The following is a 27,046-nucleotide window of genomic DNA, read 5'->3' as shown; positions in this document are numbered from 1 at the left end:
CATAATTAATATCACTGAGCTGTGATTATAATGTGCGTGGACAAAGCTATTAAAGCTCAAATGTGATGAAAATGATGTACAGATTGTGTTTTAGTTCCCTTTTAATAGGACCAATGCTGTGTATTTGCACTGATGCACTTTTTTGTTGTTTTCTTCGTCAGTTTAGAGTACTTCTTGTCACTTCTCAGGTAACTGGCTGACAGGTCAGGAATATTTCAGCCAGACTTCACTCCATTGTGCCTACTGTGCTGGAAGCCATTAACCAGGCGACAAAGTACAACACCCAGTTTTCGTATGGTGTCGGTGTACATACTGTATATACTCACATATAAGTCCGGTCTTGAATCCCGAAAAATCAGAAATCAAAAAATCAGGCCCCGACTTGTACGCCCGTTCAAAAATATATATATTTTTTCACATCTTCTTGTCTCCTCCAATCTCGCACCAGTTTCTCAGACACATCGAATTTTGTTGCAGCAGCGCAGTTACCAATTTCTTTCGTTACTTTAATGACTTTTAATTTAAAACCAGCTTCATATTTTCTTCTGATTGAACACTCCATCGTAGATAAGGGATGCTCTTATGATTTAGGTGTTTAAGGGTGTGAGATAAAAAAAAAAAACAAAACAGTGCAAACATTGCTTCGAAATAGTTCAGGTATTACGTGGTCACGTAGGCACAATACAAAGAGGATAAAAGGATGTGTGCCCCGTGGTTACTCTCTCAGGTGGGTGTTAGCATATCATAATCTCTTGGACCAATACCGTGAGTTTTCCGCATTTGACTTATACAACCAACATTATAAAATACTGGAAATTATATGTTAAAATCAAGCCCCAACGTAAACGCGTGCATATACGGTACATATAACATAACATGTTGTTACCAATATAAAAAAAACTATTTGTACCAGTGTCCATTTTCCTAACGTAACTAGAGTACTTTAATGCACCTATATTGCAATAAGGGCACCTTGTGAGAATGAAGCTGTTTTTGCTAACTGTAAGCAGTGATATTCAATTGACATGCAAGTCATCTGTGATGCCAAAATAAAACTAACAATCGTCAGGACTGCTCTGGCATAATGTCGTATAAAAAGGCATCTCTCCATACAGATTCCTTTCGCAGATCCAAATTAGAGAGTGTAGATGTGTTTTTTTCCTACTCCTGTTAAATGCACACTCTGCCGGTGACCAGTATTATATTATAGACATAGCGTGGCTGGAGCTCATGGCTTTTACAACAGCAGTAACATGTCGCCACTTAACATATCTGCACTTGTTGCTGACTCCTGTGCTTAGGCCACCAAAAATGTAGAGACGAAAACTTCTGTCTTCCGCTAATGGATGCGTCATGTGACTGCACTAACAGCCAATTAAGGGCTGCAGCATCCTGATTGCATATGTATGAGGTTGATTAGCATGGTCCATATATGGTTATTTCAGGTTGGAACCAGGCGGGGTTTCAGACACATTCACAAATGCACATTTACAAGATGATTTTGATATATAAAGGGTAGATAAGTGTAGAATTGTGTGTATGCCAGGTTTTATTAATCTAATATTTGTTTTTGGAGTACACATTTCCTGTTGTTTTGGTGAAGGTGTATTTTCATGCTGGAAATCACGCAAAGTTTTGTAAATGAGACACTCTCAGTCCCCTCACATATCACATTACACCAATACTCATTCACCCCTTGCTGCTATTGTATGCCCAGTTAAACCAGCCTTATGTCTTTAGACTTTAGGAACAAATGAACACAAATCCAAGGAAATCAGGCAGACCCCACAGTGCTCCTGGGAACTTAAACACGGTGTAAAGTGCTGACATTTCACAGACCTGTCCTTCCATTCATTTAAGTTTCCTTACCCGGTCAATGCAGGTAAGGTCAGAAGCAGTGCTGTGCATGAACTAGTTCAAAACGCGCTCATTTTTCTAAGAACGGTGAACTTAACGTAACGTATTTGCAAGTGAAGAACTTACACGTAAGTGAGTTCAGGTTGATGTGACATTCTGCATCTGGTTTAGGTTCAGATTAAACGTATAGCCTTACCCTGTAATGTAGGGGCAGAGCCGAATCCGAATACGGTATTCAGATAAGCACCGATAGTGGATTTTTTACTAATATTAATTTTGTCAGAATGTTTTGCCATATATTTGTACTCTGAAAAAATAACGTAAAAATCAAATAGGCTGTGTCTGTGTCTGCCTGCTTGTGCTTAAGCTGCACCCTCGCTGACACGGGCACGCGGTGAAGCTCCACTTTCGCTTTTAGGAAAAAGTTGTACTTTGCGAGGCCAATTTATATTTTCCCCCGTTGGATATGCAATATGTGATGCGAATTTTGACCGGCAGTGTAATCGGTTAGTTCACCTACACGCTGGTTCCACAGTCACCATTTGTGTCACATGGTTGGAAATAGAGCGGTAATTTATATGAATGCTTGCATCTATTTAATGTCTCGAGGATATTAGCAATATATGGTTATATGTGTTTGTTAAATGTATTTAAATTAAAAAAGTCTTCATAATTATTGTATTTTATGCAAGATCACTGTAATAGCCTAATATAAGGCATGCAAAATTGAAAAAAGCAAACTCATGGGCCATTTATTCTCACTCCTTAAAAAATACAAAATGAACTGAACTTGAACTAGTTCAAACTATGGACATGAATGTATTCATTTTAATCTGTGTGAACTGAACTTTGCGTTAGTTCTTGTTAGGCGTGAACTTGAGCAACACTGGTCAGAAGAGTGCAACAGCAATGAAGGCAAGACAGCGACTGGCCATTGCAGCCCCCTTTTACTCGCCCAGATGCCACCTTATTTCTATGTCCTCATTTGCATTTTTATTTGCATGCTTCTGTCGGGTTAAGTTCCACTGAAGAGCCTGAAACACGGGAACATGAGGTTCTTTAAGTAAAAATAAAACACATAATGCATTTTTTTTTGCGTGACCTTAAATCAAATGATTTATTTAGACTTGAAAATCCTCTAGAAGGCAGTTCAAGTCATGCTGTGTGCGCTGTGAAAGTGACCTTCATCTTTTAACAATCTGACTTTTGTTTGGTGTTCCTCTTACTTGAAGGTTACGCTTCTTAGGGAACTTTGATGAATAAATACTTTACAATCTTCAGTGTCTAGGGCTGCCCAGACTGGTATCATGTGAAGAATCCTGGCCTGTCTGCTTATTTGTCTTATTCCACTCTATATATTTTTCAAACTGAATTCCTTTGGAGCCTCCAAAAAAAATAAAAAAGTGATCATACAAATCATAGCCTTTTTTAAAATGAATTCCATCTATTTGCTTACTCTCAATCCAAAGGTGTCAAGTTGCTAAAGACTATCCTATACAACAACCTGAATGTGGCTCTGGTGTTTTCACACTTGAGAAATAAATTCTGGCCTCAGTTTCCTGCCATGTGGCTGATGCTGCCTGGGCAGGCTCCACCTTCACCACCGTTCATTGTGGGTTCATAAACAGACAGGTGGAAGAGAAGGTTTCACATTTCTGTTCTTACATTCCCTCCTTGCCTACTTTTCCTGAATGCATCGTACACTAAATTGTCAAATGCTAACTCATGCCACCAAATTCATGTGAATTAACTCGGTTAATGCAAACACTTACTAGCTCAGGTTTTCATACCCTGAATAATGAAAGATTCACTTTAGAGACAATTTTGTAACATACAAATAATTATTTTGTTGGCAGGGTCTTTAAAATGTACACTATCTAAATATGTTCAAAAATATCACCTATATTTTCTTTCTGTACTGACTTTTTCCGCTATAGAAAAAGACCCAAAAACAAAGAAAGAAAGAACGTGACCTGATGTTGGCAGTAATAAGCTTTTGCTGGGACACCAAACCATCATAGGGAAAGAAAATACAAATTGATTCATCCGTCCATAAATTTGTCCATCTTTCCATTTTCTTACATACTGGTCCAGTTCAGGATCATGGGAGCATAGACTCCGGCCTCTCATGACCCTGAAGCATTGAAGCATATGTGTTCATCTGTCATTCCAACAGATGGTGCATCAAACACATCAACACCACATGGCATATAAGAGAGACATTTGCATTGCATTTGTCATTCCAGCAGATGGTGCATCACAAACATTTGTAGTAATGCATTTTATTACTGCAAATGTTTGTGATGCGCCTTCTGTTGGAATGACAAATTCAATGCACTGTGAACGTTAAGATCTGTGTTGATTGCTTAGATGGTGTATATATGAAATGGTAAGGTCTGTCCATCTGTCATACAATTACTCTCAAACTACTTTGGCTCTAACCTCAATCTTGGTCTTAATTGAAAGCCTATGACCTTGTATGTTGTGGACATGAAAAACAAATTAGTTAGCAGCAAACTGGTGACCATGACCTGATCACATCTGTATACAGCAAAGTGATTGAGAAACCAAGTGATAACCACCATTGTGGCAGAAAGAAAAAGAAGAGAAGCAATCTCTGCTGAGCATCAAGCACATTGCAGAAGATGATTAACTGATGAAGAATCAGAAAGAATAAGAGGAGAAGATGCCAAAACACACAGTTGAGCAAAAAGTAATCCTGAATACAAAATTTTAGGCAGTGGCAGCCTGGTGGCTGTAAGTGACCCAGTGGTAACCACCATAAATGCAGAATGAAAAAGAAAAGCAGTAACGTCTGCTGAGAATCAAACACATCACAGAAGGTGATTAAATGATGAAGAAACACAGAAACATATAGACAAGCAAGAAGTAACCCAGAATTTAGCTTGATATGCTCTAGTAGTTCAAAACTTTTGAAGCCATGTCATACTGGTGGTTACTTTGCTGAAGGCTGGGAAACCTTATATGTAATAAAAGTACAGTCCCTGTGTTCAGGATTCATTATCAAGTGCAAGTGCCGTGTTTATTGATCATCGAACATCAAACTTAATTACACATAAATAAAAGGACAGCGAAGTGACTCATGGTTGTGTGTAACAGTAATCGCAAAATCGCAAAACGTGATAACCGCCATAATGGCTGAAAGAAAAGTACAGCATTAAACACACCATAGAAGGGGATGAAGTGACGAACAAAAGCTGAAGCACATGAGACAAGCAAGAAGTAATCCTGACTATTCAAAAAATTTTAGGTCTTAGCAACCTGGTGGTCACCTTACAGATGGCTGTAAAACTTTATTGTAATAAGACTACAGTCCCCACATTCAAAATTTATTATCAGGTGTAATATTGTGCTTATCGATCATCAAATATCAAACTTTATTACACTTAAATAAAGGATGGCACAGTGACCTGTGGTCATGTGTTTACAGAAAAGTGATCACAAAATAAAACCATAATGGCAGAAACTAAAACAAGACCAGAGATATCTGCTGAGCATCAAGCAAATGGGAGAAGGCCATTATGTGATGAAGAATCAGTCAGTCAGTCATTCTCCAACCCACTATATCCTATGTGAACGCTGGCCCGGACACACACAGACGGACATCTTAAGTTCACCCAATGCACTGTTTATTTATAATATTTACAATAGTAATTCGTGCATCAACCCCAGTGCCTCTTGCACCGATTCCCCCAAAGTCCAGGGCTCACAGTCACTGTGCCTTCTCTTCCTGGCCGCCTCCAATCCTCTCCCCAGCTCAGTCTCGCTACCTCCCGACATCCACCAATGACTGGAGGGAGGCGCCCTTTTATGGGAACCCGGATGGGCTCCAGCTGCTTCCCGGCACTCCTCCGCAGACACGCCCTTGTATGGCGGAAGTGCCGGCTGCGCACAAGGAAACCGTCTGGGTGTCCCCTGTCGTCTTCCCCCCGGCACTTCCTGGTGTGGTGGAAGTGCCGGGCTCCCGGGATAAATAGGCACTGGGGCGCCGCCTGGCGGTGGCCACGGGTCCCTACAGGGCTGGGCTTCCAAGCCTCCTACCCGAGGCCCCCAACATAACCAGGACGGATGCCCCCTCGCGGTCTGGAGGAGGCACAAGCCCTCCTCTCGTCCTCCTGGGCGTCCCGGATCACACCTAACACAGATTAAGGGGGGTCTACTGGAGCCAATCCCAGCCAGTACAGGGCGCAAGGCAGGAACAAACCCCAGGCAGGGTGCCAGCCCACCGCAGGGCACACACACACATACACCAAGCACACACTAGGGACAATTTAGGATTGCCAATGCACCTAACCTGCATGTCTTTGGACTGTGGGAGGAAACCGGAGCACCCGGAGGAAACCCATGCAGACACAGGGAGAACATGCAAACTCCAAGCAGGGAGGACCCAGGAAGCAAATCCAGGTCTCCTTACCGTGAGGCAGCAGCGCTACCACGGGGCCCTGTGATGAAGAATAAGAAACAAAAAGAAGACAAGACATTAAATCACATTGACATGCAAGAAGTAATCCTTTAGAACAATTGGGCAGCAGATTGCCTCATGTCCATGCAAGATAAAGTCCAGAATGCACAAAGCAAGAATAAGAAAGAGGCAGAAATACACGGTCAGGGATGTAGCACAGGACTCTGGACCCTATACATAAGTAGTCTCTCTGGGCTCCTTCCTCTTGAAAACAAGGTTTTTATTCCAGGCTTCGAGGTGTGCCATGGGTAATAATTACCCTTTTTAATCCCAATATGAAGCCATGTGCATGGTAACAACTGAGAAGATCATTAATCAAAACTTTCAACCACATGAAACAATTGCATTTAGATCCTTCCATCGAAATTTCTTTGAAGAACACCACTTAGTAAAGTTACATCAGTGATGTGAACATTGTCAAGCTGTATTTTTTAATGTTGAACATAAGAATATGTTGCCATAATAAGAAGGTTCTACTTCCTCTAGATTAGCCACCAGTGTTAATAAAAATAAAAGTATGAATAGCTCTTTATAACTTTAGCTTGTTTTTCATTTGCCCTTCTTTAGGACTGTAGGTGTGCGTGTTTCCCTGTTCGACTATTTATGCACTTATTATTTATTTTAAATGAAATAGCGCCATCTGCTGGACAATATTTACCATTCAGTTTCCTCTTTTGGTCCAATACATACTGTATATGAAAGAGCCATTATCTCAAAATCCTATTGGAAAAAAAAAGCAGAAGTGTCCAAGTGTTTGATTAATTAATGAAACTTATTTTCTGTAGCATATTATACCATTATGGGTGGCACGGTGGCGCAGTGGGTAGTGCTGCTGCCTCGTAGTTAGGAGACCTGGGTTCGCTGTGTGGAGTTTGCATGTTGTCCCTGTGTCTGCATGGGTTTCCTTCGGGTGCTCCGGTTTCCTCCCACAGTTCAAAGACATGAAGGTTAGGTGCATTAGCAATCCTAAATTGTCCCTAGTGTGTGCTTGATGTGTGAGTGTGTGTGTGTGTGTGCCCTGCAGCGGGCTGTTTCCTGCCTTGTGCCCTGTGTTGGCTGGGATTGGCTCCAGCAGACCCCCGTGACCCTGAGTTAGGATATAGCGGGTTGGATAATGGATGGATATTATACCAATATGTAAATTATCTAAATTGCAAAAAATGAATGATATTTAGAAACAAATTAACAGAGACTTTCATTGCAGGGTCTGGGAACAGATGAAGACACTCTGATTGAAGTCGTCTGCTCTCGCAACAATGAAGAGCTTGCTGAAATTAAAAAAGTCTACAAGGAAAGTAAGACATTTTATTTTACTCTTTTATATCATCAAAACTATGTGTAACAATTATTTAACAACAACTGTGTTTTAAATAGTCCTAGGATGTCGTCTTAATTTCTAAAATCAAGTTCCCTTGAAAATACTGTGTATATCATTTTTTTAAAATTATGAAATTTATGAAATCCTGTGTTTGCTTTATAATTATAGTGTTTGATATGGGGGAAAATTAATTTAAATGCGTTTAACACAAGGCTGCAATATAGCAAAATGTGCAAAAAGAAAAGGGGTCTTGATACTTTCTAAACCCACTGTATGTCTAATAAAATACAGTGCCCTCCATAACGTTTGGGACAAGGACATTTAATTTACCGCCCCATCAAACAGTCACTGCATGCAAGGGATATGCAACAAAGTACAAAATATGACTTCAGTATTAGACCTGCCATTGCTGTGTCCCTGAAATGGGGGGCCCGTGTATAAAAAGTGTTGTTGTGACCAAAATGTATGCCAATCCCCCTAAAACAAAGTCTGCAATGTTCACTTTAATCATGTCTGAAGTGTTTGATTTGTAATTTTGTAATTTTAAACTGTGGAGCTGAGGGAAAATCCAGGAAAAACGTGTTTTTGTCTCAAACACCATGGAGGGCACCATAGGTTAGGTGACGTACTATATCCATGGCTGGATTTCACATTTTTAGCACTTTTGTTTAATTCAATTCATTCATTCATCCATTTTCTAAACCCACTTTTATTCTCAGCAGGGCCCTGGAAAACCTGGAGCCCATCTTAGCAAGCTTAGGGTGCAGAGCAGCAGCAATCTCTGAACAGGCCGCCACTGCAGTGCAGGGTGAGGACACACACACACACACACACACACACACACCCAAGGAGGTCAATTTAGCATCATCAATCCACCTAACCTATATGTCTTTGGAATATGGGAGTGGAGAGAGCATGAACCCTGGTCTCCTTACTACAAGGCAGTAGTGCTACCATTGTGCCGCCCCAATTCAATTCAACAGATTCATCATACTGTTTGTGAGGACACATCCACTCCACCACAAACCAATATGAGAATAAAAATGGAAAAGACAGGGTTGGTGAATCAAGAACATTTACTTCAAATAAGTAAAAAAGTAATATTAGACTGGAATATGAAATAGCAGAAGCAGCTAACTGTTGTATGCTATGCTGAACATCTTCACCCGTTGCGCTGACTGATTGCATTCAGGAAATCAATTTTTTACAAGTTAATCCTGATAAAAAAAGAAATCTTATTAGTCGGTACCAAATCTGTCCTGTCTACTCTTCGTGGGATAAAAACTGGCGTCGATGTGACCCTGGTTGAACCCTCAGCATCAGTCCGTAATTTGGGTGTCATCTTTGATCAGCTTCTTACTTTTCAACCACACATTCGCTCAATAGTACAGACGGCTTTTTTTCAACTTCGTCACGTTGCTCATCTGCATTCTTTCCTCAGTGTGCAGGATGCTGAAACACCGATTCACGCTTTCATCACTACCTGTCTGGACTATTGCAATGCATTGTTTGATGGCCTCCCGAATAAATATATCAATAGATTACAATATGTTCAGAATTCTGCTGCTCGTCTAATTACACACACTAAAACATCTGCTCTCATCACTCCTGTCCTTTATGATTTGCTTTGGTTACCAGTTTCTTCAAGAATCAAATATAAAATTATTCTTCTCACCTTTAAAGCCCTTCATGGTTTAGCCCCTCATTATCTGTCTGAGCTGCTGCTTCCTTACACTCCTGACTGTGCATTAAGATAATTGGACGCTAACGTACTCACTGTACCTAAATACAGGTTAGGAACTATGGGAGGCCGAGCTTTCAGTGTGATAGCCCCTAAAATTTGGAATACTCTTCCTCTCAGTCTTCACGAGGAAATATCTATTATTCATTTCAAGCTGAGTGGCGCAGTGGGCAGCGCTGCTGCCTCGCAGTTAGGAGGCCTGGATTCGCTCCCCAGGTCCTTTCTGCGTGGAGTTTGCATGTTCTCCCCGTGTCTGCGTGGGTTTCCTCCCACAGTCCAAAGACATGCAGGTTAGGTGCATTGGCGATCCTAAATTGTCCCTAGTGTGTGCCCTGCCCGGGGTTTGTTCCTGCCTTACGCCCTGTATTGGCTGGGATTGGCTCCAGCAGACCCCCTGTGACCCTGTAGTTAGGATATAGTGGGTTGGATAATGGATGGATGGATTTCAAACTCCTGTTAAAAACACATCTCTTCAATGAGTATTATTCATTTTCTTGTATTGTCTTGTTAATGTGCTTATTGAATTGTAAAGTGTCCTTGAGTGCATGAAAGGTGCTACATGAATAAAACTTATTATTAAAAACACGAGTTTTCAGCCATGATTTAAAAACTGAGGGAGACTGGTCATCTCTAATATTGGTAAGTGAGTCATTCCAGAATTTGAAGCCCTAAGCCTAATCCTTTCTACTAAAGTCACTGTCTCCTACAGTAGTTTTATGCGTCAATGTGTCTATTTCTGCAGCCTCTAGCGTCTTACCCCAGTGATCCTTCAACTGGTGCGCGTAAAGAACATCCCATTGGATGAGCTTGCCTCATTTTATAACAATCACTGTGAAATTATTTTGGAGGCCTTTAGTAATAAACCAGTTTGCTTCTCTTTCAGTTTATAAGACAGAGCTGGAAAAAGACATTACATCCGACACCTCTGGAGACTTCCGCAAGTTGCTCCTGGCTCTGGCAAAGGTAAAACAATACATCAATATACTGTATATTTTTATAATCACTGTAATTCATAGATAACAACCCGTTTTTGCTGTGCAAATGTTTCTAATAAACTACTACTTAGGAATGGCTAAACAGCTACCAAAAATAAAGGTTATGAGTAAAATGCAGTACTACACATTGATCAGTAGCAATTTCTTTTATTACTTGCTTTTGTAATGGCTACTGTAGAGGCAAAAAGTTTATACAGTGTATTAACATTTAAATAGATATAGTATATAGTATTTAAAACTTAATTCACAGTATCCCATGCAGTTAAATGTGCCCCATCATTAGCAACAAATTTACACAAATGCAGATTTTTGCCCTCTGTGTCCACCTCAAGCTACTCACAACTGTTTTAGTTTCTTCATCTCCAACTCCCAACAGGCAGGCTTCCTTCTCAGGCCACTACTGCTCTTCTGTGCCTTTCTCTGGCACTCTTTTTCAGTAGTAACAATAGTTAAAAGAGCACGATATTGTTTAAAACGAAAGATCCATTTCAAGCAACAAATGTTATTAGTACTTACATGGATTAGATCAGAAATATAATAACATGTATAAATGTAAAAACATACAAAGATGTAAATCAAAATGTTACAAATAATAAATTCTCTGGGGTAAAGGCCCAGTAAGACAATGTCCACACGTCTCAACACTTAAATCAGAGTCTCAAGAACAAAATGCGGTATCCAGAGAGCAGACGGGAGTCCAATCTGGCTGATAAGTTTCAGAAAATCACCGCTTCTTCAAAGCCACATCCATCAGTTGGGGATAAAATATAGACAATCCTCAAATATTTAGTAAATAACGCATACAAAAAAAGAGGTGGCATGCTGGCACAGTGATAGCACTGCTGCCTCACAGTAAGAAGACCTAGGTTTGCGTCACAGGGCTTCCCTGCGTGGAGTCTGCATGTTCTCCACATGTCCATGTGGGTTTCCTACAGGTGATCCAGCTTCCTCTTACATTGCAAAAACATGCAGGTTAGGTGGTGTGTGTGTGTGTGTGTGTGTGTGTGTGTGTGTTCGTTCACCCTGCAATGGACTAGCGCCCTCTCCAGGGTGTGCTCCTGTCATTCATGTACTGTATACTTATTTAGTTACTATCTAAACTAATAAAAGGCAAAGCCCTCACTCACTCACTCACTCACTCACTCACTCACTCACTCACTCATCACTAATTCTCCAATTTCCCATGTAGGTAGAAGGCTGAAATTTGGCAGGCTCATTCCTTACAGCTTACTTACAAAAGTTGGGCAGGTTTCATTTCGAAATTCTACGCCTAATGGTCATAACTGGGAGGTATTTTTCTCCATTAACTGTAATGGAGTTGAGCTGGCAATGACATGGGGGGGCGGAGTTTCGTGTGACATCATCACGCCTCTCACGTAATCACGTGAACTGACTGTCAACGCAGTGCGTAGAAAACCAGGAAGACCACACAAAAAGCCCTTAAGAAAACATGCATTATATAATTGAGAAGGCAGCGAAACAATAAGAAGCGAGCGAGTGACATATACTACCATATTCATGACTGCTGCTACCTCGGAAAGAAAGCAAGGTGTAAACCTAAACTTTAAATTAAGTTCATAGACAGGCTACCGCTGGCGTTTCACATGCCCACAGGTAATGCGGGATACAAGTTTAATGAGAGGACGCAGGATATAAACGAGAGTTTTGATCACTTTGTAACTAAGTTAAAATTGTAGGTGAAGGGGTGTGCTTATGCAAATTCCGAGAGACTGTGTTTGTGGGGGATTGACAGTTAAGGCGGGTGGGGGAGTCACGTCATCATCTCCCCTCCCATTCATCTCATTTGGCTCTGAGCTGAGCTCTGCAGCTAATGCCGTCTTCCGAAGCAACTTGGTCAGACTGCCACCAAATACTCACAGAAAAATCCACAAGTTAATACACACGCTGTCTCTATAGAGTTTCTCCACACTGAATCCTCCAGGCACTACTTACAAAAGGTTACATTGACAATCGTGTTACGTTATTTTTAAAATCTTTCCTTTTCTTAGCACAAGCACAGCTGAGAAGCTTCGATGCATGTGCTCCATAACGCGTTAAAAAATAATGCATTTAATCACACTTTGCATTACAAGCACAGGGGAGCTTTTGTCAATGCATGATTTCCTGGTACACCGATTACTTTCATCAGCGCATTCCCGATTCATTTTACCCTCGCACCACCTTTGTTTGAGAAGAAGTATGAAAAATATGAGGTTAACACAGAAAAACATCACCAATTCAAGCTTTATGAATAATCGATTCGCCATCAATAATTGTTTTGGTAAAGCCATCCTCCTTCCATTTTATAATTTTTCCGCCACTAGCCGTGATTAAATGAACGGTAAATAAAGTAAGAGCAAAGCGAGGGTGACTTATTTAGGCAGGCATATATATGACAGCAACACTCATGACAATGTCAATCATCTTACGTTATTATTAAAATGTTTCCTTTTCTTTTTCATTACTTCTTTAACACACTACTTCTCCGCTGCGAGGGGGTATTTTGATATATATATATATATATATATATATATATATATATATATATATATATATATATATATATATATATATATATATATATATATATATATATATATACATATATATCATATAATATATGAATGACCTCCAAAGAGCGCTGAGACTTTTGATATCATGAACGTGTCTGCAAAAACTGTGGTCTCCTGCCCTGCAAAAGTCGAGCAGCCAGCGCGCGTGCATAGCTGTGCCGGCCTATGAGACGCTGACTGCGCTTCTGCCTTAAGTCAAAGTGAGCACTTTTAATTTTTTTCATCCTCCCCTTGCGCTATAGCCCAGACAACTGCAAACACGGGACCCCTTTTCTACACCACGGCAAAATAATATTAAGGCGATTCACACTTTCTTTTGCACGTATACGATTATGAGGTTGTCAGCTCGGATTATGAAGACACGCACACGAGTAGAGGACTGACAGTGCCATCACAGCCGATTAATGGCGAGGACGTCTCACCAGTCTACACAAGACCCACCGCGACTGTCGTCAAAAGGCGATCATAACGTCAGCGAACACATCTCTCTATACTATATAAAAGAAAAGGCAACTTTCCTTTCTTTACAACTTTTTTCCTTTTGTCCCAAACTAAAGCCTTTCTCGCTTAACACTGCAGAGGACACAAAACTAATTTTCTTTAAATGCCGGTAAGGCACATTACCAGAGGCACAAATTTGAACGTTCACATAGAAAATGTCATTTCTATACCACAGCCGTCGTGTAGCGCCTTTCAAAAGGGATCTACTACCGAGAGATGATCCATATATATTTTAGCTGCTGTTAGTTACTTACCTGTTGTGTTACACAGTCTTTAAAATGTAGTTTACCCGCAACCACTCCAGTAGTGCTCAATGTACCTGTACTTCTTAAAACGTTAATGTTTTACTGTTTAATAACTTATAGACTATATTTTATTATTTCTCTCTTGCACTCAGTGACCAAAGCTATACACACACATATATAAAAGCTATACACACAAGTATATGTATGTGTATATATGTATGTATGTGTGTATATATATATATATATATATATATACACACACACACATACATACATATACGTACATACATACATACATACATACATACACACATATATATAATTTGTGTGTGTGTATGTATGTGTGTGTATATATGATGTAGATAGGTATGTATATATATATGTGTGTATATGTAGATATGTATATAGATATGTAGATATGAAGATATGTATGTGTATATATGTGTATATATGTATGTATGTATGTATGTATGTATGTGTGTGTGTGTGTGTGTGTGTGTGTGTGTGTATATATATATATATATGACAGCAGCAATCCAAGCTGTGAGAAAACAGTAAAAGGAGGCGTGTCAGGCGTTGTGGTACATTTTCTGATGCAGGTAGACGAAAAAAACTTTGTGACGCTGCCGCCAAATACACAAAACAATTACTTTGACAATCATGTTATATTATTTTTAAAATGTTTCCTTTTCTTTTTCATAACTTCTTTAACACACTACTTCTCGCTGCAAGCGGTATATATATATATATATAATATATATAGATAGAGATATATATATATATATAGATAGATATGAGAACAACATATATATATATATATATATATATAGATATATATATATATAGATATATATATATGAGAACAACACTCATATCAATGACAAAACAATTACATTAACAATCACGTTATTTTTAAAATTTTTCCTTTTCTTTTTCGTACCTTCTTTAACACACTACTTCTCCGCTGCGAAGCGCGGGTATTCTGGTAGTTTACTATATACTGTGACAGTAGGGGCCGCTGTTGCCCCGTGTAACCCACAGACAACACATCCAGACACCAGGTAAAAGTATAAGAAATAAATTTAATTTCTTGAATAATGTGCACAAAGCACCTCCACCTCCACAATACCCAATAATCAATACAATAGTACTAATAAATCAACAATAATCAATCCTCCTCTCCTCCCAGCAGCTCTGTCACACTCCCTCCCAACTCCGGCTCCCATCCAAGTACTGGCCGAGCCTACACTGACTGTAGCCAAATGCAAAACTAGTGAAGAAACAGTCAGAAAAGATGAGGAGGGAAAAATGTCAGTGGCCTCCACCTGTTAAACCATTCCTGTTTTGGGGGTCATCTCATTGTTGCCCCTCTAGTGCATCTGTTGTTAATTTCATTAACACCACAGCAGCTGAAACTGATTAACAACCCCCTCTGCTACTTAACTGACTGACTTGTTTCATTGACTTTATGCTATACTCTGATTAAAAAGTGTTCCTTTAATTCTTTTGAGCAGTAGATATATACTATACTATACTATACTATACTATATTTATTTACTATATACTTTACCATACTGTACTCTACTATATACAGTGCATCTGGAAAGTATTCATAGCGCATCACTTTTTCCACATTTTGTTATGTTACAGCCTTATTCCAAAATGGATTAAATTCATTTTTTTTCCTCAGAATTCTACACACAACAACCCATAATGACAACGTGAAAAACATTTACTTGAGGTTTTTGCAAATTTATTAAAAATAAAAAAACTGAGAAATCACATGTACATAAGTATTCACAGCTTTTGCTCAATACTTTGTCGATGCACTTTTGGCAGCAATTCCAGCCTCAAGTCTTTTTGATTATGATGCCACAAGCTTGGCACACCTATCCTTGGTCAGTTTCGCCCATTCCTCTTTGCAGCACCTCTCAAGCGCCATCAGGTTGGATGGGAAGCGTCGGTGCACAGCCATTTTAAGATCTCTCCAGAGATGTTCAATCAGATTCAAGTCTGGGCTCTGGCTGGGCCACTCAAGGACATTCACAGAGTTGTCCTGAAGCCACTCCTTTGATATCTTGGCTGTGTGCTTAGGGTTGTTGTCCTGCTGAAAGATGAACCGTCGCCCCAGTCTGAGGTCAAGAGCGCTCTGGAGCAGGTTTTCATCCAGGATGTCTCTGTACATTGCTGCAGTCATCTTTCGCTTTATCCTGACAGTCTCCCAGTTCCTGCTGCTGAAAAACATCCCCACAGCATGATGCTGCCACCACCATGCTTCACTGTAAGGATGGTATTGGCCTGGTGATGAGCAGTGCCTGGTTTCCTCCAAACGTGACGCCTGGCATTCACACCAAAGAGTTCAATCTTTGTCTCATCAGACCAGAGAATTTTGTTTCTCACGGTCTGAGAGTCCTTCAGGTGCCTTTTGACAAACTCCAGGCGGGCTGCCATGTGCCTTTTACTAAGGAGTGGCTTCCATCTGGCCACTCTACCATACAGGCCTGATTGGTGGATTGCTGCAGAGATGGTCGTCCTTCTGGAAGATTCTCCTCTATCCACAGAGGACCTCTGGAGCTCTGACAGAGTGACCATTGGGTTCTTGGTCACCTCCCTGACTAAGGCCCTTCTCCCCTGATCGCTCAGTTTAGATGGCCGGCCAGCTCTAGGAAGAGTCCTGGTGGTTTCCAACTTCTTCCACTTACGAATGATGGAGGCCGCTGTGCTGATTGGGACCTTCAAAGCAGCAGAAATGTTTCTGTAACCTTCCCCAGATTTGTGCCTCGAGACAATCCTGTCTCAGAGGTCTACAGACAATTCCTTTGACTTCATGCTTGGTTTGTGCTCTGACATGAACTGTCAACTGTGGGACCTTCTATAGACAGGTGTGTGCCTTTCCAAATCATGTCCAATCAACTGAATCTACCACAGGTGGACTCCAATGAAGCTGCAGAAACATCTCAAGGATGATCAGGGGAAACAGGATGCACCTGAGCTCAATTTGGAGCTTCATGGCAAAGGCTGTGAATACTTATGTACATGTGCTTTCTCAATTTTTTTATTTTTAATACATTTGCAAAAACCTCAAGTAAACTTTTTTCACGTTGTCATTATGGGGTGTTATGTGTAGAATTCTGAGGAAAAAAATGAATTAAATCCATTTTGGAATAAGGCTGTAACATAACAAAATGGAAAAAGTGATGCGCTGTGAATACTTTCCGGATGCACTGTATATTTACTATATTATATACTATACTATACTATACGCTACAATATATATTTACTATTTACTATATACTATATTATATATACTATACTATGCTTTATACTATACTATACTCTACTATATATTTGCTATTTATTATATACTAGACTATGCTATATATATTTACTATTTACTATATGTCAGTATGTATACAGTGATGTGAAAAATGTTAATTTATGGTGTGTGGTATCTATCTATCTATCTATCTATCTATCATATTTGATATTTCAACATATTTTAAGTGTCTTTTAATTGCCTTTTTTAAATTCTCTGTTTCTAGGGCAACAGAAGTGAAAGCGGTGGAATTCAAGACTTTGAAAGAATTGACCAAGATGCTAGGGTTAGCAAAACTACATTCTTTTATGATTTTAAAAAGCATTGTTTATATATTTGTTCTGTTTCACATTGTTCTAAAACACAAATCTTTACTTTTCACCGCATAATTGCTGCAATTTCCTGTTTTTAATAATTCTTCAAGCTATATATTCTGTTTGTAAATAGTGTTGTACAGGGTACACATAATGTTGTTAGTCAATCAATCATTATATTATACACCACCATTAACAGCTTGTACTAACATTTCGTGAACTTGCTTGATCAATTAACTTTGACTGTTATTTATTTCTCCCTCCATGTTGTCTTCCATCCATATTCAAACCCTTTTATCCCAGCTCAGGGTTACAGAAAGTTGCAATGATGCCTATCCTTATTATTGAGTGTGAAAGTCTACTGTAGACCTTGTGGTGTTAATCAGCAAGACTAAAGCAAAGCTTGAGGGCCAAAGGTTTTAGATCAGTGTTTCTTACATTTTTTTTTCTCAGCACTCAGTTTCACCTTTTATGTGTCTTCAAGATCCATAATCGTGGCAGGACATCATCTCGCCCCTTGGAGAATCACCACCGATCATTGTCCAGGGAGGGTGTGTAAGGGGATTGGGTGCCCTAGGAGAGTCACAGTTGTTTGTCTGTTTCTCCCCCTTGTAGAATCGCCACCAATTGTTGTCCTTTTCCTCCTTGAAGAATCGCCGCTGAACTTAGAGGGTTTGTTTAAGCCATGCAAATGACAAACCATTTCAAGGATTTTTGTGATCCTTTCCCTTTCACTTCAATTGTGATTCATGACTCAGCGCAATCCAGTTCTAGAAGTCTTGCAGAACAAAATGAGTTGCAACCCATAGTTTAAGAAACACTGGTTTAGATGTATTTTTTTTGCGAAACCTAAATGTGTATGTCCAGTCATTTAAAAGCAAGGATGTTCTAATTTTTTAAATTTTTACTTCACCAATACTGTTGTATAGGTCAGTATCTCATTAGAGAACAATCCGAATTATTTTAGTTACCGTATATACTCGCGTTTAAGTTCTTCTACGGATTAGTCGGGACATTTCCAGTATTTTATAATTTTATAACATCGGTCGTAAGTCAAATGTGGAAAACTCATGCTATTGATCCAAGAGATTACGATATGCTAATGCCCATCTGAGAAAGTAACTACCGAGCACACTGCCTTTTATTTCCTATGTATTGTGCCTACGTGACCATATGGTAATACCCAAACTATCCCAAAGCAACGTTTGCACTGATTTGTGTTTTTTGTATCTCACACCCTCATACACCTTTATCGTAAGAGCATCCCTTATCTACGATGGAGCGTTCGATCAGAAGAAAATATGAATCTGGTTTTAAATTAAAAATTGTTGAAATGGAGAAAGAAATTGGTAACTGCACTGCTGCAAAAAAATTCGATGTGTCTGAGAATCCAATTCGAGATTGGAGGAGGCAAGAAGATGTAAAAAAAAAAATAATAAGTGTCACATTTTTGAACGGGCGCATAAGTCGGGGTCTGATTTTATGATCGATTTTTTACATTTTAAGACCCAACTTAAACATGAATATATACGGTAATTTCTGTTTTCTATTACTGATGTTATTTTGAGTGTTTCAGAATTTTGCCGTTATTTCATCGTTTTTATTAGATGCTGGCATTCTGTGCTTTATTTTCATGGAAGCTACCACATTGTTAATGGCATCAATGATTGTTGCCAACTATGCAGGTCAACGGTAATGCCACACATGATGTCATCATACTGTCACTATAAAAGATGGCGACGTGCAGAGACACACAACCATATTTTGGATTTTTAATGGAAAGACCGATTATTGGCAACGACAAAGCAAATCAAGGAAAAGAAAGAAATTGGATTTAGGTCAACAACACATTTGTTGACGTTTTGACATTCTCTTCTAAAGAATTGCATGTATTAGATGTCTGCCTGCTTGTCCGTCATCCCTTTGACGAATCCTTTCAATTATCTTATTTTTAAACATTAAGTTACGTTTTACAAAAGAAAGTCTAAATATCTCAGGCATGTCATAGGCTGATTTGTGACATCCACATTGAATTTAGATAGATAGATAGATAGATAGATAGATAGATATGAAAGGCACTACATAATAGATAGATAGACAGATATGAAAGGCACTATATAATAGATAGATAGATATGAAAGGCAATATATAATAGATAGATAGATAGATAGATAGATAGATAGATAGATAGATAGATAGATAGATAGATACTTTATTAATCCCAAGGGGAAATTCACATAATCCAGCAGCAGTATACTGATACAAAATATATATATATATATAATTAAAGAGTAATAAAATGCATGTAAAAGCAGACAATAACTTTGAGTAATGTTAGCATTTACTCCCCCGGGTGGAATTGAAGAGTCACATAGTGTGGGGTCTCCTCAGTCTGTCAGTGGAGCAGGACGGTGACAACAGTCTGTCACTGAAGCTACTCTTCTGTCTGGAGATGATCCTGTTCAGTGGATGCAGAGGATTCTCCATGATTGACAGGAGTCTGCTCAGCACCCCTCACTCTGCCACAGATGTTAAACTGTCCAACTTTACTCCTACAATAGAGCCTGCCTTCTTATCAAGTTTGTCCAGTCGTGAGGCTGCAGCACATTTGTTGGAAGTGTCTGAATGATGTAAGGTTAGATTTAAAAATGCTTGCTCATCTTAAAGACACACGTGGTACTTTAATTAGAGATTCTAAATTGTGACACTCTGGTAAAAGGTGAGTGTGTACATGAGTGGACCCCACAACTCAAGTGTTTGTTTCTTTCTTGTATTTTAGGCTGCTGGCCTCCTATAACTCTCTAATTGGATTAAGTCGTTTTTAAAAATTGTACGTTAAGTTATGTACAGTAAGAAATAAGAAGAGCAATAACGCGATTGAAAGACCTCCCTTATGGCAGATAACTTAATGAACAAGAAGAAGAATGCATGCTAGGGGTGTGCTCAGTTAATCATAATACTGTACATGACTTTTAAACATTTATTTATGCCTAGGAATTCTTTATTAACAACATAAAAGCTGTAAAAAAAGATGCAACACAGAAAAAAGTTTGAGGTTGTATAATGAAAACATAAATGATCTTTTTACAAAGATGTTAGCAACGTCTTTTCAATATCTGGTTCAAAGCAGGTTAGGGGCAAGTCAGTGGTGGATTGGCCATCGGTCTTCCGTTCTGTTTAGGGTGAAAGGGAGAAGGCACTAGAATACAGTGCCATCGCTTGGTTTGGCAGGTAGCTACCATCACCAGATCCCTCAAATTGTCTCCCAAGTGTACACACGTGACTATGAGTTTGTGAGCATCTCTCTCCTTCTGGAATAAGGTCAAGTAAACTTCCATTTACTTTGTTTTTTGGCCTTTTATATCCCCCCAACTCAGGACTTAACCAGAAGGGTTGTCCTAAAATCCCCTCTGGACCTTTCTGGGCCATGCTTGATTCTGGTTCTGGTACATTCTTTTTGATGAGAAGAGGACATGCCTTGACCTCCTTGTGATTGACACTAAAAACTTAATAGGGAAAATGTCCATAGACAAATGTCACTGAAATGATAATATTATATTTAAATCATGTTTCCACTACGGTGGGCAGGCGCCCTGTCCGGGATTTGTTTCCTGCCTTGCGTCCTGTGTTGGCTGGGATTGGCGCCAGCAGACCCCTGTGACCCTGTAGTTAGGATATAGCGGGTTGGATAATGGATGGATGGACGGATGATGTTTCTAATTTTGTATGATTGGTGACAGATAGGGGGCACCACTGAGCTCCAAACCCTAGAAACACCTGACACACAGACAGTCATGGGTTCAAAACAGAGGTGTTTATTATAAAATGCCTCACACCTCCCTCCAGCAAGTGTTGCCTTCCTTCATCCTAGCTGTGACTCTCCAGAGGAGGCTGGACGGCTTCCTTTAATGTCGGACTCAGGTAGTACATCTGGTGCCAGGGCATAACGTTTCCGTGTCAGGCAGAAAAATTGAAAGGGATTGCAAATGCCGACAGCACCCATTGGTGGCTCCCATGGGACCCAGTAGGGCTGACTCTCGGCACTACAACTCCCATCATGCCCTGCTGGGTTCCACATGACTATCTTAGTCTGGGATGCTGCCATCTAGTAGATGAAGGATGAAAATATACAAATTTAGGAGCTTTCCCTCACTGCTTCCTTACCTTGTCCTCCTGTCTGAGAATGAATCCCATTCTCATCCCGGCCTGATGATCCTGCTTGGCACTTATAGTTTGTATACAGTATCATGCAATCTTGGGAGTATAAAGGTATTGGTGGTTAGTGTGTCGGCGTCATAAATTACAGTGTGTGACTCTTCATCTTCATTGTTCAACAAGTGTCTTTATTCATGCAGGATTTATATGAAGCCGGAGTGAAACGGAAGGGGACAGATGTGGCCACCTGGATTACTATCATGACTGAGCGGAGTCTGCCCCATCTTCAACAAGGTAAGGCTCCTACGTTAGATGATCTGGCAACCCCTCATTTGAAAAGGGCTGATTCGTAAAGGAGAACGATGCATTCCCGGTCTTGATGAAATCGGAGAGCCCAGCGTATTGCCATATGCACCTGGCACGAGATTAAAGTGTGCTTTTGCAGATTTCTATATCCACTCATTAATGTTAATGTCTTATCTCTACTGGCTTTTTTGTGATATGAACACTGCAGGTTGTTATATATTTCCACATTTAAAATGGTTTCCTTCTTTATCTTTCTAGTCTTCCTAAAGTACAAGAGCTACAGTCCTTACGACATGCAGGAAAGCATTCGCAAAGAGGTGAAAGGAGATCTAGAAAACGCGTTTCTGAATCTAGGTATGTGCTTGTAACACTGAAAATCAAACATCTGTGACTCCCTGATAAGTTGCCAAAATCGGAAAAGCTTTACGTTTTTTATCAAAAAAGGTTACATCTTGCAAGCAATGCATTTGGTGATTTATATTAAGTTATTCAGGTCTGCAAAATCCTCAAAAGGCATTGATTAAGTCGATCCAGCAGAATTCATTCAGCTTAATGGTGAATCACATACATCATTTTTAAATTAAGGGGTAGTACATTTAGGGCTGAAGACAAAAAAACATGTCACTGCAAGCATTGGGCGCAAGGCAGGAATAAACCCTGGGCAGGGCACCAGCCAATCTACAGTATTATTATTATTATTAGATGTCATTTTCTAACTCACTTTAATCCAGACCATGGTTGTCACGAGTGCTGGAGTCTATCCCAGCTAACATATGGGACAAGGCAGGAACAAGCCCTGGATCACAGGGCACACAAACACTAAATGCCTAATTTAGCTCTGCCAATTCACTTCACTTGCATATCTCTGGACAGCAGGAGGAAACCAAGGCAGCCCATGGGGAGAACATGCAAACTCCATGCAGAGGGAACCCGGGATGCAAGGTCTCCTTTCTGCGAGACAGCACTGCCATGCCATCCCATACATCATTATTGTTATTTCTAAAGTTGATGGTTGTTATGGATTATTACTGCAATTACATCCGCTTACAATGGACAAATTGAAAGTCACCAGTTAACCCAACAAGAATGTCATTAGGATGTGGGAGGAAAACTGAAGAGCTGCATGCCCAGTAAGAATGGACCAAACTGACGTGGACAGATGCTAGGCCGGAAATTCAGGTCAGACCTCTAGACTTGTGAGCCAACAGTGCTCCTCTTAAATAATTCAATCAGCGCTTAATGTAATTAACTGAAAAACTACTGCTTTTCCGTTACATTCAGTATATGTTATATTGGGTCAGGTTTATAACCAATCAGGGTATTTTGTGAATGACTCAACCATAAGGCTATGTGTCCTATTACTGCACACATGTAAGTTATTTTGGAGTGACGGGGTTCTAATATGGTTCTTTATAAAACAAAGCTTTGCTTGGTTAAAAAGTGATTTTATATTTTCAGTCAAAAGTCCACCACTTTTAAATTCTACTGACATTTATCAAATTTCATGATTTTTAGATCCTTAGGCATTGTTGCTGTAATCAGAACTCATTTGGGCTCCACTGACAGTTGGTTCATCTCTTATTCAAAACAATGGCAAGCAATTCATTTCAAGGGACACCCCTGTGACATGGTGGCTCAATGCCTACAACCCCGAGGCATCCCTTCCATCTTCTGTTCAGCACATCTAGAAGGAAAAATACCACAAATTAAACTGCTATTATAATGTTATTCTTTCTTTGTTTCTTTTACAGTTCAGTATATTGAGAACAAATATCTCTACTTTGCTTCCAAGCTGCAAGACTCTATGAAGGTAAGATTTTAAAATAAATAATTTACTTAAGTATGTAAATAATGTAAATAATGAGCTGTGCTGCCCTTCTAAGATGGGCTGAAATTTAAATAGTCAATGTAGACCTCAGCAGTAACATTTACAGTGCACCATGCAATGCATACGTATGTCTCTACTATATGTCATCTGGTATGAGATTGGTAAAAGCAGCAGTTATGGTTGTGACGCACCATCTGTTGAAATGACAGATGCAATACATGTGCCTATGTTATATACCATTTAGTATGGGATTTGTAAAAGCAGTGTTAATATTTGTGATGTACCATTTGAAGGTATGAGAAATACAATGCATGTGTCTCTGTTATATTCCATTTGGTATGGGATTTGTAAAAGCAGTGTTAATATTTGTGATGTACCATTTGAAGGTATGAGAAATACAATGCATGTGTCTCTGTTATATTCCATTTGGTATGTGATTTGTAAAAGCAGTGTTAATATTTGTGATGTACCATTTGTTGGAATGACAAGTACAATGCATGTGTCTCTGTTATATTCCATTTGGTATGAGATTTGTAAAAGCAGTGTTAATATTTGTGATGTACCATTTGTTGGAATGACAAGTACAATGCATGTGTCTCTGTTATATTCCATTTGGTATGAGATTTGTAAAAGCAGTGTTAATATTCGTGATGCGCCATTTGAAGGTATGACAAATACAATGCATGTGTCTCTGTTATATTCCATTTGGTATGAGATTTGTAAAAGCAGTGTTAATATTTGTGATGCACCATTTGTTGGAATGACAAATGCAATGCATGTCAGTCAGACATTTTCTAACCTGCTCAGACCTGACCAGGGTTGCAGGTGGTGCTGGAGCCTATTCTAGCCAACATAGAGCACAAGGCAGAAATAAACCCTGGACAGGGTGCCAGTCCATCACAGAATGCAACACAGGTGCCTTTGTTATATGCCAACTGGTATGTGATTTGTAAAAGCAGTGTTAATATTTGTGATGCACCATCTGTTGGAATGACAAATGCAATACATTTTACTGCTACAAATGTTTTTGATGTTCCATCTGTTGGAATGACAAAATCAGTGTATTTTATTACTAAAAATGTTTGTAATGCACCATCTTTCAGAATGACAGACAGACAGACACTTATCCATTTATTAAGGTGGATAATGTTTAAAAATGAACATTCATAAGTATTAGTTTTTATTCTGAAATTGTTTACATATATATTTACAAATTAACAAAAGAAGACTATACCTTTAAGCAATACTGGAGTTCTAAATAATTTTAGTTTTCTTTTATTTGAATTAAGGTGTACAGTACTGTGCATTCATGCAGTTTACACCACTGCCATACTAGTTCCAGTTCCTGCCTTATGCGCTATGCTTACTGGGACAGGCTACTCCCATTGACTTTTATCTAGATTAAACAGGTGAGAAAATGACATGCCATGCTATTCCATTCATTCCAAACAGAATCAGTAAATCGGAAAAAATAACTGCACTCTTTGACGGCAGCCTATTTAAAAGTCTCCTTTCACATACAGTAGTGGGAATATTTAAAGTAAATTAGAATCTGCAGTTTGACTGAATGCAAGCGCTTCACAGTGTTGTAATTATAAAATATCCATGTATGTTATTCTGTTGCTGCATATTTTAGGGTAAAGGTGCCAAGGATAAAACACTGACCAGGATCATGGTGTCCCGTTGTGAGGTTGACTTGCAGAAGATTAGAACTGAATTCAAGAAGCAGTATGGCAAATCTCTCTACCAGACCATCCTTGTAAGTACCTCTAAAGAAACGCGATGCTGTTTAATTTAGAGTTTTCCTTAGATGAGCTCTTTAAACAGCATTCAATTTAAATCATTCTCCAGTGGAAGCCGCTATCATTGCAGAGAATGCAAAGAGGCTCCACTCTCAATGCCCCCGTAAATGACATGGCAGCCTATAATTCACAGATTCATCAGGACCCCCTTTCTCTTATGGTCCACTGACACTCACTTCCAGTTCTTGCATTTTTGGCCGCACCACCCAAGAAAGCGCTCTTAACTTGTGGGTTCCTCTTTCCCTGTTAGCCCTGCGGCATAGCAAATTTCAAAGGAATCCTTCTCAAACTGTGCCCATGGCCTTAGGGGGCACCCTTAATCAATCAGCTGCCTCCCTCCATAATCCTTCTCTCCTGCAGGCTCTAGTAGAAACGTGCAGCCACTTTTGTCAAGTAGCCAATGCTGACAGCGTCTCTGCTAGACTAAACACATGCAAAGAGGATTAGGTTGCATCATGTAGACATGGGGGGCTGAGCTCAATGCCGGGCACAAGACTTGTGTTGGTTTTGCATCCAAGTCTCATTTGCTTTGGGTTAACCAGCAATGTACATATGCAGCGCTTAAGGAAAGTTTCAGATATTAAACTTTGAAGCTCTTCTTTAATTTATCTTTATTAACTTTGTTCTTCTTTGTTTGCTTACGTCCAGGAACACACCAAGGGAGACTACCAGAAAGCTCTGCTAAGCCTGTGTGGCGCTGATGACTGAGCCGCCCACGAGGTGGAGTGTTACGAGCGTAACACAGTTGTCGGAGATGTTGATTCATTTTCCAGACTATCATACTCTGAAGCCAATCAGGCGGCAGTATTCACCGATGTGTCATACTTTTGGGGTGCTCATCATATTGACACTTACCCTTTATGCAATGCTCATTTTTGTACTTAAAGCAAAGGAAACAAAAGTTTCTGTACTATTGTCAACATACACAAGGATTTTTTTAAATAAAAAAAATGGAAGTTTTGTGGAATTTCTCTCTTCTTGTTGAATGCAGCAGCCGCAACAGATGCTCGGCAAAGTCCCTTCAGTCAAACCTCATCCATTTATTTTCTAACTTCATAATCCGGTATAAGTAAACGCGATCAGAGTAGTGTGCCCAGATGGTCTAATTGGTCCATAACTACAGGTTGTTAAATCAAGTCAAGTCAAGTTGGGGAGCATGCACTGGTACAGCACGTTGCTGCACCCACTATGTGACGAGACAACTTGGGATCCCGGTTGGCAACCCCTCAGGGAGACACGCGGTCCAGTCCCACCCTCCGGAAATTACCCTCTACGTGCGGTAGCCAGGTGTTACGTGGGCGACTCCTTGGCCTGGTCCAGCCACTCGGGTCCCCAATAATGAGGAGCTGCATCACTCACAGGGAATCGTGCCACATGACCGTAGTGCCGTAACTGACGCTCCCTCACAATGCAGGTCATGTGCCTCATTCGGGACTCAAACCAGCGGGACCCAAGGATTCCCTATAGAAACACAGTACCAAAGGAGTCCAGTCTTCGTCTCAGGTCACTCGATAGCGTCCATGTCTCGCAACCATATAGCAAGACAGGAAGCACCAGGACTCTAAAGACTTGGACCTTCGTCCTTTTGCAGAGATATCGGGAGCGCCACACA

General features: G+C 39.9%; 1 protein-coding gene across 1 annotated transcript in view; it reads left to right on the top strand.

The window, feature by feature from the left end:
* Positions 1 to 26,401, top strand: part of LOC120541390 (annexin A2-A-like) — a 46,923-nt gene extending 20,522 nt beyond the window's left edge. Inside the window, exons 6-13 of the mRNA XM_039772965.1 lie at positions 7,545 to 7,635; positions 10,283 to 10,362; positions 17,256 to 17,315; positions 21,699 to 21,792; positions 22,063 to 22,158; positions 23,556 to 23,614; positions 25,269 to 25,391; positions 26,083 to 26,401. Of these exons, the coding sequence (XP_039628899.1) occupies positions 7,545 to 7,635; positions 10,283 to 10,362; positions 17,256 to 17,315; positions 21,699 to 21,792; positions 22,063 to 22,158; positions 23,556 to 23,614; positions 25,269 to 25,391; positions 26,083 to 26,142 (663 nt within the window). The 3' untranslated portion in view covers positions 26,143 to 26,401. The remainder of the gene's footprint in view (positions 1 to 7,544; positions 7,636 to 10,282; positions 10,363 to 17,255; positions 17,316 to 21,698; positions 21,793 to 22,062; positions 22,159 to 23,555; positions 23,615 to 25,268; positions 25,392 to 26,082) is intronic.
* Positions 26,402 to 27,046: the final 645 nt, after the last annotated feature.

This window comes from Polypterus senegalus, chromosome 12 (genome assembly GCF_016835505.1).
Source record: "Polypterus senegalus isolate Bchr_013 chromosome 12, ASM1683550v1, whole genome shotgun sequence".
In the NCBI taxonomy this organism is placed as follows: Eukaryota; Metazoa; Chordata; class Cladistia; order Polypteriformes; family Polypteridae; genus Polypterus; species Polypterus senegalus.
The sequence above is the reverse complement of the archived record's forward strand: the minus strand, read 5'-3'. Positions and strand labels throughout refer to the sequence as shown.